The 24,014-nt window shown below is 38.7% G+C and overlaps 1 protein-coding gene across 2 annotated transcripts in view; it reads right to left on the bottom strand.

Annotated features, from left to right (window-relative positions):
• Positions 1-24,014, bottom strand: part of LOC109920254 (CLIP-associating protein 2-like) — a 40,952-nt gene that overhangs the window by 4,823 nt on the left and 12,115 nt on the right. Inside the window, exons 3-5 of one of the 2 annotated variants that reach the window (XM_048596414.1) lie at positions 14,186-14,329; positions 8,615-8,724; positions 3,297-3,453 (exon numbers count right to left, since the gene is read on the bottom strand). In XM_048596414.1, coding sequence (XP_048452371.1) covers positions 3,297-3,453; positions 8,615-8,724; positions 14,186-14,329 — 411 coding nt within the window. The remainder of the gene's footprint in view (positions 1-3,296; positions 3,454-8,614; positions 8,725-14,185; positions 14,330-24,014) is intronic. The other variant, XM_048596415.1, reaches the window with a different exon arrangement.

The following is a 24,014-nucleotide window of genomic DNA, read 5'->3' as shown; positions in this document are numbered from 1 at the left end:
CTCTACACCTTGTTATCTCAGATTCTCCAGCATCTGCAGTTCCTACTATCTACCAGTGATGTCAGACTCACCAGTCAATAGTTCCCAGGCACATTAGCCACCCTTCTAGCACCTCACCCGTGGCTGTAGATGATACAAGTCTCTCTGCTAAGGGGTCGACAAATGTCCTAGGATACAGTTGATTGGGTCCCAGAGATTTATCTACCTTCATGCTATTGTAAGATCTCCAGCATCTCCTCTTCTGTAACATGGACTGTTTTCAAGACACCAATACTTATTCCCCAAGTTCCCTAGCTTCCATGTCTTTCTCCACAGTAAATAGTGAAGAGAAATATGTTTAGTATCTCTCTCATCTCCTGTGATTCCACACATAGACAACCTCGTTGATCTTCAAAGGGCCCTATTCTGTCCCTAGTTGCTCTTTTGCCCTTAATGTACACGTAGAATCTCGTTGGATCCTCCTTAACCTTATAAGCTAAGACTATCTCATATCCCTTTTTTGCCCTTCTCATTTCCCTCGTAAGAATGCCCCCACTCCCCCGTACTCTTCAAGAGACTTACTTGATCCCAGTTGTCTACATCTGACAAATGCCTCCTTCTTCTTTCCCAAGTTGGTTCCACAACATATTGTTCTAGACATTCCTAGTTCTTCTTAGAACACAGTGTTGTTATAGTTAATTTGACATGTTCAGAGATATAGTAGAAAGCACCTGTATTTTGGTAATTTTCAATGTTATTGGGATATAGCAATTTATTTCTAAATATGCATGCATCTTCTGAGGGGAGAATATATAGCTTGGAATATAAATTTATAAATGTAGTCAACATTCAGTGTTGGGAACAGAATCTGTTGCATATTATGAGAAGTAAATAACTTAATTTTCTGGGTTTAGCTTATTTATGCACTTGTATAATTGAACAAAGTTGTGTACAAAATGATGACGGGCATAGGTAGGGTGGATTGGAAGAATCATTTCCCCTCAGCAGAAGGATCAGTAACCAGCAGACATCAATTTAAGGTGAAGGGCAGGTGGTTCAGAGGGGATTTGAGGAAAAATTTTCATTCAGAGGTTGCTGGGTATCTGAAACTCAATGCCTGAAAGAATGATAGTAGTGAGAATCATCACAACATTAAATAACATTTAGTGATCACTTGAAGTGCCACAACATACAAGGTACTGGCCTGACAGCTCTTGTGGTGCATTGGCCACATCCCTGCCTCTGGACCAGGAGAACCAGGTTCAAGTCCCACCTGATCAAGAGTTGCATAATATCTCTGAACAGGCTGATTAGAAAGTATTTACAAGGAACCAGCAAAATGCTGGAAAGTGGGACTAAAATAAATAGATACTTGGTGATTGATGCAGACACAATTGACTGAAGGGCTTCTTTCTGTGTTGTGAAACTCTACGACAAGATAGCAATTTGACACCTGTGCAAATTACAAAGGAATGAGAGTCATGTTCTTGAACCATGCATTAAGTCTCTAGAACTGAGACTGCAAACCATGCAGGTTCTCCATCAATAAATCATAGGGACAGGAACAGGTCATTCAGCTCTTCAAATCCGTGCAATTAAATTATGGCTGATTTGTACTTCAGCTTTCATTAACTCGATTGTGCTGCAGATCTTATTACCCTAAAATAATAAAATAATCTGTTGATCTCAGTCTATAAAATTTTAAGTAGCTCAAAATCCTTTAGTTGTTGGATATTCATCATTGTTTATGTGAAAAGGTGTTATCAGATTTCACTCTTGAATAGTCTAGCTCAAATTTAAACACTTATGCTCCCTTGTGTTGGATTCTCCATTAGAGGAAATAACTTCCTTCTTTCTACTCCACTGATACCTGTTCTTAGTATTTAAATTGGAGAACTGCTCTGTCAAAATGTAATTGTTTGACAGCCACAAGGAAGCTATTTGAAACAGTATACATAAAATAACTGGCAGGAGAGAAGCACACACAGATTATAATTCCTTATTAAATTAAGAAAAACAAGATATCCACAATACTGACATCAATTTACTTGATTTATGATTGCATTGCTGGAATACATGAAAGCCTTTCAAAATGCTCAACACTACGCACATTTAAATATGTTGGCATTATATTGTCTCCATTCAGATGATGCTCAGGGTCATCTAGATATTTATGAACTATTTTGATCACTGTCAAATTTCCCAAGCCCGTGGGCTAAATCTAACTTGCTGTGCAGTTGTACATGAGCTGGTTGATTTGAAGAAAATTTGTTTTGAAGACCTTGCCATGAGTTACCAAGGGTAGCCAACCACTGTCTTATTAAGACCACTTATCTTCACATCATGCTATGTACTCTCACATTACAACTACCAAATTCAAGGTACATGTAAAATAATTCTTGTATAAGCCAAATTATAGACTTATGTTTAAAAATGATATCTATGTGGTCAAAAATAGTCTCTCAAGCTCAAACTATTTACAAATTAACTTTTTGAATTTGCTGCTCTATTTCAGGAAAGCACCGCAAGATAACAAGTTATCTGGCTTTCCCAGATACATGATGTATGTCTTGTTTAATTCTCATACTGCAGTTTAAATAGCTTTGAAACATACTGTGAAATGTAGTCGTTGTTCAATTTGCTAATGGTTGTGACATTGCCCTTGTAAATATTGTAATGGAAGATTAATTTTATTCAAAGAGACTAATTAGGGCTTCAGTATATGAAATGCACTTTAATCTTGATAAACTGCAAAACAATTTAAACTCCACCTGTACAGAAGACAAATTAATTTCACAAGGAATATTTATCACTATTATTCCGTAAATGGTATTTACATCAGAACCATACAAGTACTGGAAAGCATTTCCAAAACATTTGCATCATGTAAATATTTGGAACTCCTGTGGTTAAAAAGGATACTAATGCACTGAAAATTCAAGTGAGGCTATTTCTTTGTGGAAAGCATTATAGTGAAGCATTATGCTAGCTTCACCTGAAGTCCATATATTGTGACATTTGATACAAGTTAGTTTGCAGGAGAATCCTAGATGATTTTCCCACTCTTTATCAGGAGTACTGATACTATCGGTAGCACCTCAGATACAGGTTCAGCTCAACTAACTTGATACAAGAGCTGGGAATTGACCTTATACTTCAATTATTCATTACAACTTCCAGCCATTTTAAGGGGGACAGCGTGCAAGAGAAACAAAAGTGAGAGTACTACATATTTTTGACTGGTCTAAGAAATATGCTCCCAAGCTGACATTAGGTAAGATGAAATACCTTTAAAGGGAAAAAGTTAAAATACTCACCAGTTCTCCATCATCATCTTTTTTAGAATCTCGTCGCAAAGGTTCATTCATTTCTTCTTGACTAAGGAGACTGAAGTTCTGGATTGCTTCAGTCATTCCTCGAAGAGAGCAGTATATTTCTTCTGAATTCATGTTCTCTGCGTCATAGGTAAAAGCACTGTTCACAGAACAAAAAGTATGAAGTGTCAAAATTTTATTGTGGAGTTTTCTGTTGATTAAACATGTTTGCTTGGCCACAAAGAACATTGTATCTAAATATGAACATTGTGCTTTAGGAAGGATCTGAAGGTCTTGGAGAGAATACTGAAGATATTTATTCAAACAGTTGAAGGAATGAGGTTCTTTAGTTGCATGGTTAAATAGAAGAATCAATGGTTAGAAACACAGGGAAATAGGAGCAAGGGTAGACCATGTGATCCTTTGAGCCAGGCTGCCATTCAACTAGATTGTGGTTTATCTTCGATTTCAATGCCATATTCCTTCCTATCCCCATATTCTTTGATATTTTTATGCCTAGAAATCTCTTGATCTCTATTTTGAATTCACTCAAAGAGCGAGCCTCCATAGGAGAGACAAAGTATACAGTACTCCAGGTGGTATCTCATCAAGCTTCGTCACAAGTGCAGGAAGATCTCTTTACTCCTGTATTCAAATGCTCTTTCAATAAGGGTTAAGAGATAGTAGAAACTGCCGATGCTGGAGAATCTGAGATAACAAGGCGTAGAGCTGGATGAAAACAGCAGGCCAAGCAGCATCAGAGGAGCAGGAAAGCTGACGTTTTGGGTCTGGACCCTTCTTCAGAAATGGGGGAGGGAAAGGGGATTCTGAAATAAATAGGGAGGGAGGGGGAGGCAGACAGAAGACGGATAAAGGAGCAGATAGGTGGAGAGGAGACAGACAGGTCAAGGAAGCGGGGATGGAGCCAGTAAAGGTGAGTGTAGGTGGGGAGTTAGGGTGGGGGTTGGTCAGTCCAGGGAAGATGAACAGGTCAAGGAGGTGGGGATGAGGCTGGTAGGTAGGAGGTGGGGGTGGGGGTTGAGGTGGGAGGAGCAGATACGTGGGAGAAAAGACGGACAGGTTAGGGAGGCGGGGACAAGTTGGGCTGGTTTTAGGACACGGTCGGGGTTGGGGAGATTTTGAAGCTTGTGAAGTCCACATTGAAACCGTTGGGCTGCAGGGTTCCCAAGCGAAATATGAGGTGCTTTTCCTGCAACCTTCGGGTGGCATCGTTGTGGCACTGCAGGAGGCCCAGGATGGACATGTTGTCCAAGGAGTGGGAGAGAGAGTTGAAGTGGTTCGCGACTGGGAGGTGCAGTCATTTGTCGCAAACCGAGCATAGGTGTTCCACAAAGCGGTCTCCAAGCCTCCGCTTGGTTTCCCCGATGCAGAGGAGGCCACATCGGGAACAGCGGATACAGTATACCACATTAGCAGATGTGCAGGTGAACATCTGTTTGATGTGGAAGGTTTTCTTGGGGCCTGGGATGTAGGTGAGGGGGGAGGTGTAGGGGCAGGTGTAGCATTTCCTGCGGTTGCAGGGAAAAGTGCTGGGTGTGATGGGGCTAGTGGGGGCTGTGGAGCGGACACACTCCCCACTCTTATGTGACCCCACTACCAAAGGCATTTTTCCCTCCCCACCCTTATCTGCCTTCCGGAGGGACCACTCTCTCCATGACTCCCTTGACTCTACATTTTTTGTCATCTTTTGGTTGTACATACATAGTTTATGGCAAGTTTTTATATTCTGTTAGGCACAAGGGCACAGTAGGAAAGTGATCCAATCACAGCTAACAAGAAAAGATTGTATAAGATTAAAGAGTTGACTAAAAAGTAGTCAGCCTGATAATTGATCCTATACAGAACCAGGGAAGACACAAGTATTCTACCATACTACGAAGAAATTTCTTTTTATCTCATTACTAAATTATCAGCCTCTTCTCCTGAGGTGGTGTTCAAGTGTTCAAGCGAAACTCAACGCAAGCTAGAAGAACAAACCTCATTTCCATTTGGGGACCCTACAGCCCTCTGGAGTCAACATCGAGTTCAATAATTTCAGGGCCTAAACTCTCCCATGTCCCAGCCCCCTACCCCACACACCAGGCCTTATTACCACATAGCCTGCCATTATACACTACCTGTTATTAGTCACTAATAGTCCCCATTAACAACTAATCACCCTCCCAGCCTGATCGTTATCAACTCTCTGTCCACCTGCTCCTCTCTCTCTTTAGGTTCTATCCTTTCGTTTACTCTCCAGCCCATCCCTGTCCCCTTTTTTCTGCATATAAACTGATGTTTTCCCAGCCACCATCAGTTCTGAGGAAGGGTCACTGGACTTGAAATGTTAACTTTGTTTTTCCCTTCACAGATGCTGCCAGACCTGCTGAGCTTTTCCAGCAACTTTGTTATTGTTGTTGTTGGTGTGTGTGGTGTTCAAGATATCCCAGTTATGTAAGCAACCTCATGATGTATACCTATCTTGTCAAGCCCTTCAGAATATCTTGTGTTTCAACAAGATTATTTGTCTCTCTCCTAAACACCAAAGAGTATAGTCTGAATTTTTTCAGTATCTCACCTCAAGAGATAATCTTGTGAACCTTTACTGAACAGCCTCAAATGCAACATATCCTTCCATAAATATGGAGATTTAAACTATGTACAATAATCCAAGAACAAAAACAGAAGTTGCTGAAAAGGTCAGCAGGTCTGGCAGCATCTGTGAAGAAAAAGTTAGAGTTAACGTTTCGGGTCTGGTGTCCCTTCTCAGAACACGTTTCAGTCACTGGACCCGAAACATTAACTCTGATTTTTTTCTTCACAGATGCTGCCAGACCTGCTGACCTTTTCCAGCAACTTCTGTTTTTGTTCCTGATTTATAGCATCTGCAGTTCTTTCGGTTTTTAACAAAAGCCCTGTACAATTGTAATGAGACTTCATTTTTGTAAACTTGCAATTAAAAACAACTTGCAGTTTACCTTCATAACTGCATGCTGTACCTGTATGCCAATTTGGTGTTTGTTGCATAAGTATACCCAATTGTTCGAGACATTAATATTTACTAGTCTCACAACTTCTTAAAAAAATTCTGCTTTTCTATTCTTACAACACATTTTCCCATACTTCAACTTCCACTTTACTGGCCACTCACTCATTCTACCAGTATTCTTTTTCTGTCTTTGTCTTCCCAATAACTTTTTTTCCCATCTAGGTTTATATCATCAGCAAAGTTAGTTGCAAAATATTTTGTTCCTTCATCCCATGTATTTATGCAGATTGTAAGCAGTTGAGGTCCCAGCACTGATTTTTGCAGAATTGCAGCCTGCCAATTTAAATATACCCATTTATTCCTAACTCTTTGGTTCCTCTCCATAAACCAAAACTCCATCCATGCTAATACACTGCTCCCAACTTTATGGCTTTCATGGCAAATTTGGTTCATGGCTAGAGTATAATTTCAAAGTATAACTCTCATACCCGCCACACCTGCTGCAACCATCCAGCCATTCTTTATGGGTCTTCCTGAGACCACGAAAGACATTATATAATTTCAAGTTCTTTCTCATTATTTTTCTAATTTAAAAATTAATCACTTACCACCTTGTCAGAAACATAGTTTTATTCAACAAGGAAAGCTGCTGATTGGACATTTTTTTAAGACAATGGCAATATAGTGGTTATGTTATTTGACCAATAATCAGAGCAGGAGTTCAAATTTCTTCATGGCAGTCATTATGAAGTTTGAAATCAAATGAAAATACAGAAATCAAAAGCTTGTATCAGTAAATGAAAATATAAGCTTTCAGACCGTTGTTAGAAATGATCAAGGAAAATGTTTTTCTCTGAGGGTTTTGCAACCTTGGAACTTTCTGCCTCAGAAGGCAGTGTAGCAGGGTCATTAACAATTTTGAAGACAAATGTGGATAGATTCTTATTTGGCAAGGGTATTGAATTATCACAGTTAGATATGAATGTAGAATTTGTAACACAACTACATCAGCCGTGATCTAATTAAAAGGTGAAGCAGGCTCAAGATGCCAAAGGTCTCCTATTTTGTATGAAGCATTTCCCTGTAAGTGAGGCACTTCAACAGTACATTAAGGAATGGAGAATTTCAACTCTCCTAACATTAACTGAGAAAGGCACAAATGGAGCAAAATTCTCAAAATGCATTCAGACAAATGTCTATAACCTGTATTTAGGAAGCCACTAAGACAGGGAGCGGTATTGTACTTAGGTTTAAAGAAATAAGCTGGGCATTTGAAGGGATTTGTTGTGGAATATTTTGGTGGATGTGATCGTAATTCCGTTAGATCTATATAAAAGAGCAATGATAGGCCAACATCAAGGCTCTTGATTGGGGAAAGTTAAATTTACTCACTTGAGGTATGATTTAGTTAAAGTGGGCTGGAAGCAGCTACTTGAAAGTCATCTATTCCAGGCCATTCTGTCAGGCATTCAAGCAAGAGATGGTGAGAGATTGAAACAGATATGTTCCCTTAAAGAAAAAGGAACTAACAAATCCTGCGTCCCTCAGATGTCAAAGGTCTTAAAGAATAGGATAAAGATAAAATGAAAAGCTGTTATATGTCTCCTTTGTATTGTAGTCAAATATGAAATTCCACACATGCCTGCGCCACAATTGTATGAAGGACAAAATTCTTAACTTGAAAGCTTCAAATATGTGAAACATCCCAGTTGAACTATGGATTTTTGCCAGTATTTAAATTCAGCTCAGTTCATTGAGTCTTCTAATGACAGTGGTTCATGTCTTCTAAACTCCCCATTAAGATCTTGAAGAGCAATAACTTGCACTCTATTCAATGCCTTAAGTGTAATAAAATGTCCCAAATCATTTCACAGAAATATTATAAAGCAAAATTTGACTCTGATGTATTTATGCAGTTCCCGAAGTGCATAATTTCTGTGGAGCACGAATGTTGATTTTCAAAAATTTGTTATTTGATATATTAATCAATCAACTAAATCTAATTCAATCTACCAACATGAATAGAGAAAAAAAAACTGCAGATGCTGGAATCCAAGGTAGACAAACAGGAGGCTGGAAGAACACAACAGGGCAAGCAGCGTCTGGAGGAAAGAAGCAGTCAACGTTTCGGGTATTCCGAGATGTTGACTACTCCTTTCCTCCAGATGCTGCCTGGCCTGCTGTGTTCTTCCAGCCTCCTGTTTGTCTACCAACATGAATATTTAGTGAGAATTTATTTCTGGAGCAGCAAACACACTTCAGTGATATCTGAGTGCAGTATACTAGTTTCTTCATCAAAAGTTAATGGTATCTACTCTTAAATTTACATTACCTTGGTGGTACAGTATTCTGAGTTGTGTTTGTTGGTGAAGTGAGGGGACTGGTCCAACCTGCAGGTGAACGTGGTGTGCTTCGTGTTATAGAACTGTTTCCAGACCCCTGCTTAGTTAAAAGAAAAGTTAAATGCCATTAAAATTTAGTAAAGCAATTTCCCAACATTTTTATCTAAAGCAACATTACCAATAAAAATGATGTTATTTCATATAAAAGCTATACATCTTGAAAAATTATTTTTATTATAGCTCATTGGGTTACAATTGGATTCAATTTAATTGCCTGTATAGGCCACAGGAATTTTACAGCACAGAAAGAGGCTACTTGGCCCATTGTGGGGGTCTGAGCTGGCTGAAATAAGAAACCATCCAGTCTAATTCAACATTTTAGCATGTGGTTTGTGGGCCTGTAGGTTATGGATTTGAGATGCAGATCCAGACATCTCCCATATGCATCAACTAATACTTCTCCAGGTTGAATTCCATTTGACGTTTTCAGCCCACCTCACCATCCATGTATATTGTCTTGCAATCCACACCTATCCTCCTCATTATCAAGCATGTTTCCAATTAATGTGTCATCTGCAAGTTTCTTGATCATGTCTCCCTACACATATGTCCAAATCATTTATATACATCACAAAAGCAAGGGATCTAAGGAAAAGTCTTCTCGATGCAAAAACATGTGGCTACTTGTGCCTGCAGCTGGGCATCCTTCATTACCATACTCCACACATTTATGTATTAAAAATTACCCTTAGTTTCCTAGTAAAGGGCAACATGGTGGCTCAGTGGTTAGGGATCTGGGTTCAATTCCACCCTCAGGCGACTGTTTATGTGAAGTTTGCACATTCTTCCCGTGACTGTGTGGATTTTCTCTAGGTACTCCAGTTTCTTTTCTCAGTCCAAAGATATGTAAGTTAGGTGGATGAGTCATGGAAAATACAGGATTACAGATAATAAGGCTACTGGGGACTAGGTCTGGGTGGTATGGTCCTCGGAGAGTCAGCACAGACTCAATGGGCTGAATGACTTGCTCCCACCCTGTAGGAAATCTATGATACCACTGAGCCAATTTTGTATTCAGCTTGCTACATTCCCCTGGATCTCATGTGATTTTTTTTTGAAAAAACAGTCTGTCATGTGGGACCTTGTTCAAAGCACTGCAAAGTTCATGTGGACCACATCAACTGCAGTGCCCTCATCAAAACTCATTGTTACTTCCTCAAAAGGTTTGATCAAGTTGGTCAAACACTGTCGTCCTTTAAGAAATCCAAATCCACGTTGACCATTCTTGATTAATCCTTGTCTAAGTGATAGCTTATCCTGTTTCAGTATTATTAATTGACAGTGTTACATCAAATAATACAATGCAACTATCCTGCTTTCCCATATAACAAGATGATGATTTGGCAAGAAAACAGTTTCTTCTAGGTTAGAACTAAAATTAACTGACAATAGCTCATAAGTATAGAATGAGGATGTGAGATTCATCCTGTCAAACCTTGCAGCACAGAAAGAGGGCTTTCAGCCCTTCTGTTTTATGGATAACGTCATCTGATAAAACTCATGTTTCTTTCCAATATTCCTCTTCTTCATGAATCTTTCCAATTTCCATTCAAAAATACTTAGGGCTTCATCAACTCATTCTGCACAAAGATATTTTTTTGTAATTTATCTTAGGTGCTGTCCACTTGTTATTGTCTCACCAACCAGTGTAACTACCCAAGCCTTACTAATAATAAAGATATCTTTCAGGCTACCCTTCAACCAACTCAGTTTCAGTGAAATCTTCAAGTCTTTCCTCCATAACTCTAACCATACAACGAGTAACATTTCAGTAAGACATGATGCAGCAGGAGAGTTTCAGTTTGGGGGAAAGGAGCAACCTGAAAAGTTGGATAGGTTGCAGATCAAGAGGGCTGGGAGCAATTTTTTCGTGGGGACTTAAAACAGTATTGGAAAGAGTTCAAACTAAATTGGCAAGGGGAGAAGTATCAGGATGAAGCACAACAAAGAAGGTGCACAAAAAGGCTATGACACAGTATTAGAACATGGAGCAGTTCACAAATAGGTGGGATTAAAAAAGGTAAACATAAGGTACATTAAGATAGGTTTGGAGTGCATATGCGTAAATGCATGGAGCATGGTGATGAAGGAACTGAGCTGCAGGTACAAGTAGCCACATGGGATGACAGTAGTCAGTGACAAAGGTTCAAACAAAATACGCATATAATATTCTTGGTTGTCACATTATTTATTTACAGGATATGGGCATCATTAATGAGATCAAATTTTACTGTCAAGTCCTAGCTGCATTTGAGGAAGAGGTAGACAGCTGCTTTTCAAACCACTGCAAACTGTATGCTGAAAAGAAAACTTTACTGTTAGTGAAGGAATTCTTAGTGACAGAGTTGCTAGTGACACAGTTAGCATGGAATGTAACCTGAATGGAAACTTGAAGGTACTGCTGAAAAAGCTTTGGTAAGTTGACGTGGTAGATCTTGTAGATAGAACACACTGCAGTTATGATGCATTGTTAGATAAACAATTAACTGCTTAAGTTTTTGAATGGAGTGATGATCCATCAGGCTGTGTTGTACTGCATTGTGTTAAACTTCAAGCATGTTTGCAGTGTACTCATTCAGACAAACTGACCGTATTCGATCACACTCTTTGGAGGATTTTGGAGTGTTAGGAGGTGAGCCCATTGTTGCAGAGTACCTGATTTGCTTTTGTTGGCATAGCATATGTCACAAATCCAATTAGATTTTCGGTCAAAGATTACCTCAGGATTCAGCTTATAGGGGATTCAATGATGAACAGGTATTGGTAAGATTCTGTCATATTGGAGATGGTCTTTGCCCGGCATTTGCATCGCATGAATGTCACTTGCCTCTTATTAGCCCAAGCCTAAATATAGTCTAGGATTACTGGGACCCAAGTGATTGTAGAAGGATTGAAAACGATAGGGACAGATTTAAGATGATGGCTAAAGAAGCAAAGGTAATGAGGAAAAACCCTTTTTAGGCAGCAAGTAATCACAATCTAAATTGCAGTGCCTGAGAGTGTGGTGGAGCCTGATTCAATCATGGCTTTTAAAAAATGTTTAGAAAATTATCTGAATAGACAGAAGGTTCCAGAGCTATGCAGAACATATGAAAAATGAGCAAAAGTTATCCAGAGTCCACAAGAGCCTGCATTACTATTCAGTAAGCTGACACTACAGGCTTCACCTACACTTTCTCACTTGAAAAGGCAGGAGTTGGACTAGGAGAGGGCTAGTACAGACACACTATAAATCTATAACAACAAAAGGGATGTTAAAGAAAGGGCGTGGCCAATTTAGGACCAAAGGAAAAAACTCTTCTTGTGGAGACGGACGGCGTAGCTGAAGTGCTAAAGAACCACTTTGCATATATTATCACGAAAAGGATACTGTCAACTTCACTATGAAGAATGGAGAAACTGAATACAGTAAAAACAGATGAAGAGGAGCTACCATTAAGTCAAGGATGGGATACATCTTAAGGTTCAAATTGTTCCCATTTATCACGTCTTTGTTCAAAAAAGGGAGGGGTAAACCTGAAACTTTGCTGCCAATAACCTCTTTTCAGTTCATGTGAGTGTGCATCATTGCCAAGGCAAACATTTGCTGCTCATGCCAAAGTGCCTTTAGGAAGACATGGTAACCTGCCTTCTTGAACTGCTGCAGCTTATGCAGTATGCGTACAAAGAAAGTGATTGAAAGAAGGGAATTATAAAATTTGAATCCAATAACAGAATGGCAATATAGTTCCAAGTCAAGACAATACACTGTCTGAGGAGTACTTGCAGGTGGCGGTCTTCCCAAGTGCATGCCAACCTGTTCTTCTAAATGGTATAGATTGTGGGCTTGGCAGGTGCTGGTGAAAGGAAGCTTGACACATTGCTGCAGTGCATATGGTACACACTGCCACCACTATGTACCTGAGGTGGAAAAATTAATGTTTAAGGAACTCTACAGGGTGTCAATCATGCAGGCTGCTGTGCATTTGATAGGGGTGAGCTTCTTGAAAGTTTATGGAGTTGTAATTATTTAGGGAAGTGGAGAGTAATCTATCACACCCCTGACTGATATCTTGTAGATGGTGGACAGGCTTTGGAAGGTCATGAGATGCCATGCAACCTGCCATGGATATCCCAGCCCTCATAAATCCTCTGGTCCTTTCACCACTAACTTAACCTCCTGTCTTCTGGCAGCCAACCGCATTTCACTGGAATAAGTTCTCCTTATTTACTCTCTTAAAGCCCTTCACAATTTTGAACACTTCTGTCAGACAATGCCCCCACCCAAAAGAAAAGCCTTGATATCCTTCCTAAACTGTAGTGTCCAGACTGGTCACAATATTCCATGCCGGGACCTAGCATTATTTTATCAAGATTCAACATCATTTCTTTAACTTTATGAACTGAAGAATTAAATATAAACGCAAGATTTCGTTTGTTTCGAAATCCCTTTCATCTTGTCTTGACACCTTCAAAAAATAATTCATGCCCACTTTCAAGAACACTTAGTTCCCACATTCCCATTAAAATTGTACCATTTTAGCTTTTATCATCTTTCTTCATTCCTTTTTATAAAATCAATCACTTCACAATTTTATATTAAATTTCATCTGCCATGTATCTACCCAACTCACCAGTCTATGTCCACGTTCTCCTGAAGTCTGTTACTATTGTCCTCACTGTTTACTATATTTCTGAGTTTTGAAACAACAAGATGGGTTTCCATCAGAGATTGATTAAAGTTTTGTAATATTCAAAATATGTAACAATGCCCATATAATATAATGAATAACCAAGGCTGAAGCTCTTCTAAGGTTTACTTCCAACAGAAAGAAATGCATTATGTAACAGAAGTAAAGTTATTATACTTGTCTTCCCTCTCGTCTTCCCTCCAAAGTAGAAGTGAGGAGATGCTCAAATCCAGTCAAGCAAGAATTTTGTCAGATTGTTCTTTTGATCTCAGTAATTTGCAGGAAGAAAATGAAAATCAATTCAATAAAATAAAGTTGTTCAAGGAAAAATGTTTGACTGGCTACTGGAATAATTCAAGATATAACTGAAGCACACAGTCAGCTTTTGTTACAAAATACTACGGAGTAAAAATATTTCCTGTAACTTCCTGAAGAAATGTCATATTGGACTTGAACAACTCTATTTCTCTCTCCACAGATGCTGAAGACCTGCTGAATTTCTCCAGCACTTTCTGTTTTGATTTCAGATCTCCAGCATCAGCGGTACTTTGCTTTTACATAGTAATTTTAATCGGTTTGTGTCAAATTAACCATCTCAAATGAGACTGGTGAATGACAAATATGGCCTGTTTTAATTAAAACAATGTTTAACAAATCACCTGCTACGTTGGAAAGAAGTGTGCTAAATTGCCAGGAACAATAATAACCCAAGCTAGCTTATTCAAGTTTTGTTCTTGCAGTTGATAGCTGTCCACCAGATGCTTTTGTGTTCATTGCTTGGTAACTCACAAATATCGTAACAATTATTGTAATTATTATCGCATAAAATACCTGGGTACTGCTGGCTAAACTACGAAGATGTGTTTGAAGAAGTTTGGTGGCTCCATCCTGGAATGTTTTTGGTAGAGCTCCAAGCAGCATGCTGAACTCTGGAGTGTTGAGTTGGAACAGGCATATTAAAACGGCTTGAGCTGCCTAAAGAAAGAAAAACAATGTATAAAAATAGTTCCAACCATCATCATACTTGTTGTTGTAGCATTCCTGAAAATTTGAACTTGAAGTGTTACACTGGTGCCTGAAAGAATCGATGTTAAAAAAACTTGATTCAGGTTCATTCAAACATCTCTTGCCCATAAAATATACAATTTGAAATACTGTAACATACATGTACCCTCAATGCCAAAATAACTAGCATCTTCCAATTTATAACTAACTAAAATGTTTTTATTCCAGAATGGGATACGAATATCACAGGCAAAGTCAAAATTTGTTGCCAACCCCTCACTGCCTCAACTTAGTGGCTTGCTAAGCCATTTTTGAGGCCAGTTAAGAATCATCCACATTGCAATAGATCTGCAGTCACATGTACGCCAAACCAAGAAAGGACGACAGATTTCCTTCCCTGAATGATAACTGATATAGAAGAAAATATGGGGGGGAGATGATAGCTAAGTTTACAAATGACGCAAAGATTGGCTGGGTGAGGAAGAAGATCTTAGGTTACGAAGCACGTAGACAGATTGGTCAGATGGGCAGATTAGTAGTAGATGGAATTTGACCCTGCTTAGTGTCAGGTGATGCTCTTTAGAAGAAGTAACATGACAAGGAACACTCAATGAATGGAAGGGCACGAGGAAGGTCAGGCAACAGAGGATCTTAAGATTGATCACAGATCCCTGAAGATAGCAGGACAGGTCAACAGGGTAGGTGGACAGGTGAATAGGGTAGTTAAGACGACATATGGGACACATGCCTCAATCAGTCATGGTGTGGATTACAATAACACGGAAGTTGTGTTGGAGCTGTACAAACCTTTGGTTAGGCCACAGCTGTACTGTGTGCAGTTCTGGTCACCCACCACAGGAAGAATGTAATTGCACTGGAGGTGGTGCAGAGGAGATTTACCAGGATGTTGCCTGGGATGGGGCAGTTTAGAGCTGAAGTGAGGCTGAATAAACTTGGGTTCTTCAGAATACAGAAAGCTGAGAGGGGACCTGATTGAGGTGTATAAGATGTTGAGGGGCATGGACAGGGTAGATAGGAAGCAGCTGGTTCCTTAATTAAAGGGTCAATATCCATAATTTTAAGGTGAAAGGCAGAAAGTTTAAAGAGGATTTGAGGAATTTTATTCACCCAGAGAGTGATGGGAATCTGGAATGCACTATCTTGGGGGAAGTTGAGGCAGGAAACCTCACAACCTTTAAAAAGTACTTGGATATTATATAACATTGAAGGTTAAATTTCAAGTGCTGGAAAGAGGAACTATTGTAGATTTAGTTTTTGTCAGTGCAGACTCAATGGGCCAAAGGACCTCTTTTATACTGTGTGATTCCATGATTCTAAGGTCATTAGTGAACAAAATTGTATTTTACTAACAATCAATGATGATTTCACGATCACCATTATTGAAATTAGCTTTCAATTCCAGGTTCTATTTATTAAATTTAGATTCCTTCAGCCATGACATTTGAAGCCATGATTCCAGAGCACTGGTCTGATCCTCTGGAATATTCGTCCAGAGATACTATCAATACACCAACATCAGTGTCCTTCTCAGCAGAAAACATATATAAACATAAGTTGAAGTGGTGACATTCATTAACAAAATAAAGTTTAAAATAATAAATTTAAAAATTTAAGTATTGTAAATGATTAAAAAATACATTCATCAGTGTAGTTACATTGACAGGGCTTCAACTAATATTGGTTGTTATTGTGGAGAGCAACTGAAGTCCCAGGACTGGTGGCACTAAACAACTTTTGCCACTTGATGGAGCCCGGGACCTGAGTGCAAATTTGGAATGGGAGCTAGCAGCCACAAGAGTGGCAACAGCTAGTGGTGCTGGCACCTAAAACTGGGACCTTAAAGGGAAGTACAAAGGATGAGAAGGACAGCAATGGAGAAGAGGGATGAGGATGGGAGCAGGAAGGAAACCAGAGTGGAGTAATAGAGCAGCTGTAGTCCTCAGTGGTGTAATGGATACCAAATGAATTTAAAAGTTAAGAATACATGGGAGCCGGAGGAAAGAGGAACTTCAGGACTGAGAGCAAGAGTAGAAGCATTAAGGAAAAGATCATGTGTCATGCTGACCATAGAACAGGAAGTATGGACAAGTTTCGTTCAAGTGAATTTTACAACATTAAATGGATGCATTGACAATATTTTATCAATGTTAAAGTGAAACAATATTAAGTGGGTACTTTCTGTACCTACAAATTCTCTTACATAATCTGTGCAATGCTTCTCCAGTTTTGTGTGCATACATCACTCAATTTTTATTATTTATAGGAGCAGTAATCCTTCGATGAGAAGTCAAAATGCCAGTACTATGGTTATCAACTGTTTTCACTTCAAACTCCGTTTATCTAATTTCAACTGGAGTAACATCTTTGATTTGCCACTTGTAGCAGCCCTGTAAACTATAGATGCACATTATCTCTCAGCGAGTTAGACATGTTAAAATTTCACCTAAACAAAGACATTCGAATGATATTTCCTAAGAATCTATTTCTCACCACTACCGTACATTTTAATTCAGCACTGAAGTCCTGATGGTCTGCATAGGTCCATCTTTCAAATAAGAGAGTGAACTGAAGTAAATCAAAGTACAACTCAAAATTCTTAGAGTATCCTGTGCAATGTTCATCATTCACATATCAGCAAAACAAACTATCCAGTGATTTGAGCTGAATACTTATACTTAAAATACTGAGCAGTTCTGGCAGCATCTGTTTCAGGTTGATGATCCTTTGTCAAATTCGGAGTGTTTAGAGATGCCAAGCAGGGGAATCTGGGCAGGGAGGAATGATCAGACTGTATATAGAGCAGGGATTAAAATGACAAGTGAGCAAGTTAAAGAGCCACAAAGGCCAAAATTGCTGAAAAACACAGCAGGTCTGGCAGCATTTGTAGAGATCTATTAAATAGCTATTTATGTGCACTTTGCATTCACTGCTTTTTTTTAAAATTGGGGTGACTAAATGCAGAATGGGTACGTGCTTTGCAAAAAGTTAAGTTTGTAAATGTGACCCCAAGCTTTAGACTACCAGAGTCTGTGTTCCAGACAACATGTATTCCTCAAGAGTCACAAGAAAAAAAAGCTAGTTGTCCAGTTCACAGCTGTTTGTAGATAAATGTGTGCGCAAAATAGTTGCAATGTTGCCTTCAGGAGAACAATTGCACTTCGCTTCAAAAGTGAACTTTAATATGCCCTGTGACCTCATGAAGTGGTGAACAATATTAATTAATTGCAAGGGAATGGCAGCACAACGGTACTTTAGAAATGAATTTAAACTCCATTAAACAAGTCTAGAGTAAAAAAGAGAGGAAGAGTAGAAATTTGTAATATGGGAAATAGGGGTCAGAGATCGGTAGGAAAGAATACAGAGAAATAAAAAACTGCACCAACAATCAATATGAGATGTTAAGTTAAGGTAAAGTCACCATAGGGTCTCCCAGACCACAGGGTTGCTTTGTCATTAGAGAAATGACTGATGGTTGTTTAACCTGAGGGTCACCACACCTCAGGTGAAGGGAGAGGTTTAGGAGAGTCCTTTATGCTAACCTCAGCCAGTTCAGGAATTGAACCCATGCTGGTGTCACTCTGTGTCATAAACCAGCTGTCCAGCCAACTGAGCTAATGAACCCCTGTGCCTTAACTAACCCAGCTACTGATTTTCTTACCAATACTTGACTCCAATTTATTTGGTTTCAATCCATTCTTACACTGTTGAAGTTAGCTTTCCACTGTTGATGATTTTCCTCTGTATTGTTCTTGTCTTTTTGTATAATCAGCCTAAATCTTGTGCGATAATGATCACAATCCCCTAAATGTTCTACTACTGGCACCAGATCCACTTGGCCCACCTTATTCCCAAAAAACAGATCCAGCAATGTCTCCTTCCTTCCAAAATAGTCAAGAAACTCCTGTCCTTCACACTACTACTATCTTAGTCTGTATTTGGATAATTAAAGTCCCTTATTATAACTTTGTTATAATTTTGCAATTCTCTGCAACTTCCTTTCAAATTTGTTCCTCTGTACCCCCCTCACTAGTTGTTGACCTAAACATACAAACAAGCAAGGTTGTTGCCCTTTATTCAATTGCTTAATTGCGGCAAGGTAGATTTTGTCTTGACGCAGCTGGGGCATCATAAGATGTAGAAGCATAAGTAGGCCTATTGCCTATCGGGTCTGCTCCACCATTCATATCTATGATAATCCTCAATTCCATTTTCCGGCCTTGTCCCAATACCCATTGATTCTCTTACTGATTACAAATTGTTTCTCAGCCTTGAATATTCTTAATGAATGATCCGCAACAGCTTTCTATGGGAAAGAATTCCACAGATTCACTACCTACTGAAGAAATCTGTCCTCAGTCCTGTTTCAAATGGGTGACCCCTATATCTGAGATTATACTCTCTGGTCCTACAGTATTGTGTGCAGTTTTGGAATCCACAAAAGGAAGGATGTGACAATGCTGCAAAGGGTGCAGCAGACATCAGGATGTTACCTTGACTGGAGAGTTTCAGTTATGAATGGAGACTGGACAGACTAAGGTTGTTTTCCTTAGCGCAGAGGAGGTTGAGAGGAGACATGATTGAGATATATAAAATTATGAGGGGCACAGATAGGTTCGACCGGAAGAATCTTTTCCCTTTGATGAAGGGAGCAATGACCAGGGGCATAGAGTTAAGGTAAGGGGCAGAAAATTTAGAGGAGATCTGACAAATAGAAACTTTGTCATCCAGAAAGTGATTGAAATCTGGAACTGACTTTCTGTGAAGGTGAAAGAGGCAGAAATCCTCATAGCATTTAAGAAGTATTTAGATGTGCACTTGCAATGGTAAAACATACCAGGCTATGGGCCAAGTGCTTGAAAATGGGATTGGAACATGCAGTTGTTTTTGATGGGCATGGACTTGATGGGCTGAAGGGCCTTTTCCTGCGTAGATGTCTATGACTCCTCTTCAAATGGAAACAACCTCTCCAGATATATCCTCTCAAGCTTCCTAAGAGTTTTCTATGTTTCAATAATGTCTGCTTTCATTCTCTAAACTCCAAAGAGGAAAGGCCTAACCTACTCAGCCTCTCTTCAAAAGATAATCCCTCCTTATCCAGGATCAATCCAGTGAACAATCTTTGGACTGTTTCCAATGTCAGTACATCATTCCTTAGATAACCAAAACTGTACAAAGTGATCTGACTAGTGCCTTGTTTTAGTAAGGCCTCCTTTTTTTATACTCTATTCCATTGAAATAAAGGCCAACATTCCCTTTCCTTACACTTTTATCTCCTGAACTTGTATATTAGCTTTTTTGTAATTTAAGCACAAGGATTCCCAAAACCCTCTATGCTGCAGCTTTCTCTATTTAAATAATATTCATCTCCTCTATCCTTCCTGACAAAGTCCATAACCTCATATTTTCATATATTATATTTCATATCCCAAGTTTTTGTCCATTCACTTAACTCGTGTATAACCCTCTTCAGACTCTGTGTTATTACTCACTACTTGCCTCCCCACATATTTTGTGTAAGTTGCTGGCTTGGCAATCATACATTCACTTTCCTCATCCAAGTCATCGATATATAGCAAATGTTTTATTCGCCAGCACCTAAGGGACCAGGAGTGTGTCGGTTGATCAAATGTTCTGGATAATCAAGAGCATAACTGCAGTAAACCCTGACCAAGTGAAGCTTCGAGACATCAACAACCCTCAAACGATCTATGTAAAACAGCAACTTACCTCCTAAGATCAATGTAAAAACACACAATAAGTTAAAAAGAAACATATTGCAGGGATATATACATCACTGTTGGTACTTTATTTACAGCATAAATATTTGGACATCACTGTAGATCACGGTACTGGAGGTATATCAATTGTGCCGGTTAAAACAAAGTTTGTTGTATATTGTAAATAATTGTGGCCCCAGCTCTGATTCCTGTGGCATGCCACTCATTACAGGTTGCCACCCCGAAATGTCCCCTTTATCACAACCCTGTGTCTTGTATTAGTTAGCCAGTCCTCTATTCATGCTCATATACAACATCTACTGGTTTTTCTCTATTCGTTCTATTTGTTACCTTCTCAAAGAATTGTAACAAATTTGTCAGGCATGATTCCCCCTTCATGAAGCCATTCTTATGCTTCTTGATTATATTGTGCATTTCTAAATGCATTGCCACGACATCCTTTATAATAGACTTTACCATTTTCCCAACAACTGTTAAGCTAAGTGGACTACAATTATGTGATTTTTGTTTCCTTCCTTTTTTGAACAATGGTGTCACATTAGCAATTTTCTAATCATTTGGGACTTCGCAGTGCATCTACTATCTCTAGCTACTTCCTTTCGTAGCCTGGGATGAAACTTCTAAGGTCCAAGGGATTTATCACCTTTTAACCCCATTAGTTTCCCTAGTATTTTTTCTCTAGCAATAGTTATTACATTTATTTCCTGCTCAGCTTTCATCCCTTGATGAGTTTGGAATACTATTAATGCCCTCGACTGAGCATATTGATATAAAGTATTTATTCAATTCGTCTGCCATTTCTTTGTCCTCCATCATTATTTCCCCAGCCTTTTTTTCTAAGGGACCTTTGTTCACTTAGGTCTCTCACTTCCTTTTCATATATTTAAAGAATCTTTTACTGTCAGTTTTTATTTCACTTGCTAGTTTGCCCCCATAACTTATTTTCTCCCTCCCTTATTTTTTGGCCATCATTTGTTGGCTTTTAAAACATTCTCAATTCTCTGGTTTACCACATTGTAAATTTTTGTTTTCTTTCAATTTGATCCTATTCTTAACTCCCTTGGTTAACCATGGTCAGTTTATCTCCTTCTTTAGAATCTTTCTTTCTCACTGGGAAAAATATCTTTTCTGTGAGCCATGAACTATTTTCTTAAATGTTTACTATTGTTCCTTAACTGTTTTTCCTTCTAAACTCCTTTCCAGTTTACTCCAGCCTACTTTGCCTTTATATCCCTGTTTAAGTTTAGCACCATTGCTTCTGACCCAAGTTTCCAATTGCAAACTGAGTGCCTAGTGTTACCAAGTTATGGTCACTATTTGATTTTACAGAGACATGAATGCTGCCTCATTAAATATTACCAAATCTGAAATAACTTGACCACTGATTGGATCCTTAACATTGTTCTAGGAAGGGTCACTGGACAAGAAACGTTAACTCTGGTTTCTCTCCATAGATGCTGTAAGACCAATGGAATTTTTCCAGCAATATCTGTTTTTGTGTCTGATTTCCAGCATGTGCAGTTCTTTGTTTCTTTTGTTCCAGGAACCTGTCCTGAATACACTCTATGAATTCTTCCCAATGGCTATCTCTGCCAATTTGATTTTTCCAAACTACATGAAGACTAAAGTCACCTATAATTAATGTACTGTCGGTTTCACCCTCTTTCTCCTGTACATCAATGTTCTCTTTATTCAATACTTTTCTGCCTTTGCCATCTTGGCTGAACACCTTGCATCCATGAATATTTAATGCCCAATGTTGCCCTTCTTTGAGCCAGGTCTCTGTTATAGCGATAACATCATATTTCTACATGGCAAGTTGCGCTTACAACTCATCAATTTTATTTACCACCACTTTGTACAAGCACCTAAATGCCTGTAATCCTCAATTAGGCTTTATTATTTTCTCCTTTATTCTACCCATTAACTTATTATATCTTATTTGGTGCTCCCTATTTCTTCTGATATTCTGTATAGCTTGGTATTCCTTTCAATATTATTTCTTGATTCTCATATCCCTACCAAGTAGTTTAAATTCTTCCCAATAGCATCAGTAAAACATTCTGCTAGAAATTCAGTCCAAATCTGTTTGTGTACAACAGGTCCTATCTCCCTGAGAGCCAATCACAAGGTTCCAAGAATCTAAAGGTCTCTCACATGCATCATCCTTCCAGTGACAGATTCATCAGCTTTATCCTCCTGTTTCTATACTCACTTGGCAGTATACTTGGAGTAGCCGGATATTATTGCTTTTGAGATCCTGTTTGCTAATTTCTTTCACAGCTCCCTGAATGATGATGGCTCAGTAGTATTATTGCTGGACTATTAATACACAGACCCAACTAATATTGTGGGTGCCTGGGTTCAAATCCCCTCATGGCAGATGTGTTGGAATTTGAATCAACAAAAATCTGGAATTAAGAGTCTCATGATGACCATAAAACCATTGTTGATTGTCAGAAAAACCCTTCTTGTTCACTAATGTCCTTTAAGGAAGGAAATCTGCAATCCTCACCTGGTCTGGCCTACATTTGACTCCAGATCCACAGCAATTTGGTTGACTCTCTCACTTAGGGATGGGCAATGAAAGCTGGCCTAACCAGTGATGCCCATATCCTGTAAATGACTTATTAAAAAAAAATTCTGGAGGACCACATCAACATGATTACTGACCTGACCTTGATGAGATTCTTAAAAGATAATTGTAATTTTGTATTTAAACAGCAGTAAGGCAACTTGGCTGTCTAACTGGCTGACATGTTTTTCCTTATTATGGACAATTAAAAAAAAAGCTTACTGGCCAAAAGAGAATGGAAATAAAGAATCTGGATCAAGTGGTTCACACACTGATTCTAAAGAAGAACAAAGTGATATATTGAAGTCCCATGTAAAGGGGAGTAATGACACAGGATTTTATTTTGACTTGTATCTTACACCTGTTAGTGTTTAAAATATCACAAATTGTATTATATTGTATCTCTAGTGCAAGTTGTACACTTGATAAAATTCTCCAGATCGAACTGATTAGGAAGATTTTTAACCGAGGACGCAGAAATGCTGTGAAATGTATTCAAAAAGAGAAAGGAGATCTACTATGATAAATCACAGAAGATGAAAAAAGCCATCCATTTGAGAGAAAGAAATGCAAAATCTGCAAAATATGGAAAGGAATTCTTCACTGTTAGGTGCATTGGGCTGATACAACTTAAACTGTATGAGTCTACAGTTTTGTGGCAAAATATAACAGTTCAGGCGAAAATTTCCTAGCATTGTATGTATACAGTAAAGTAATTGTAATAGACTTGTTAGGTGTGTAGCCTTTTATAAGTTGTTATATTTGGAAAAAAGTTTCTGAAAACTCACTACTTCAGTGATGGCTTCTCATATCTTGCTGGGGAGGTATAACAGACATTCCAATTCTGATATTCTGATTCGGACATGGAGTTCAAGAGATTGTATAGGAGGAGTAAGAACCAGTGAGCAGCTGGTGTTCAGATCGAAAAGATCAAAATTTGTGAGGACTTGCAAGATCTGCTTAACATGCATTCGAAGGCAAATCTCTATGAAAGCCCTCACTATAAAAGCTGTTCTTAAACATTAACAGACCACATAAAGAAAAAAATGAAAGTAGACTTGCAGGAGCTAAGAATCACTTCAGATCAGATCTGCACAAATCAAATAACCACTTTAAGGGATAGTGTATGGTATAAATTTGAAGTGGAGTTTTTCATTTCTGCAATGTAAAATGAGAAAGTTCTCTTCTGTAATTTAAATCAATGACAGAAGTAGTGTTTAATCAATGCTGCTTTGAGTGTGTTTGTTACAGTAAAAGCTTTAAAACATGAAATCTTGGTCATATCATCCTTTCAGCTAGTAACTGTAAGTTCAAATTTATT

This window comes from Rhincodon typus, chromosome 4 (genome assembly GCF_021869965.1).
Source record: "Rhincodon typus isolate 14 chromosome 4, sRhiTyp1.1, whole genome shotgun sequence".
NCBI lineage: Eukaryota > Metazoa > Chordata > Chondrichthyes > Orectolobiformes > Rhincodontidae > Rhincodon > Rhincodon typus.
Note: the sequence above shows the minus strand (reverse complement) of the source record. Positions and strands in the feature narration are given on the sequence as shown.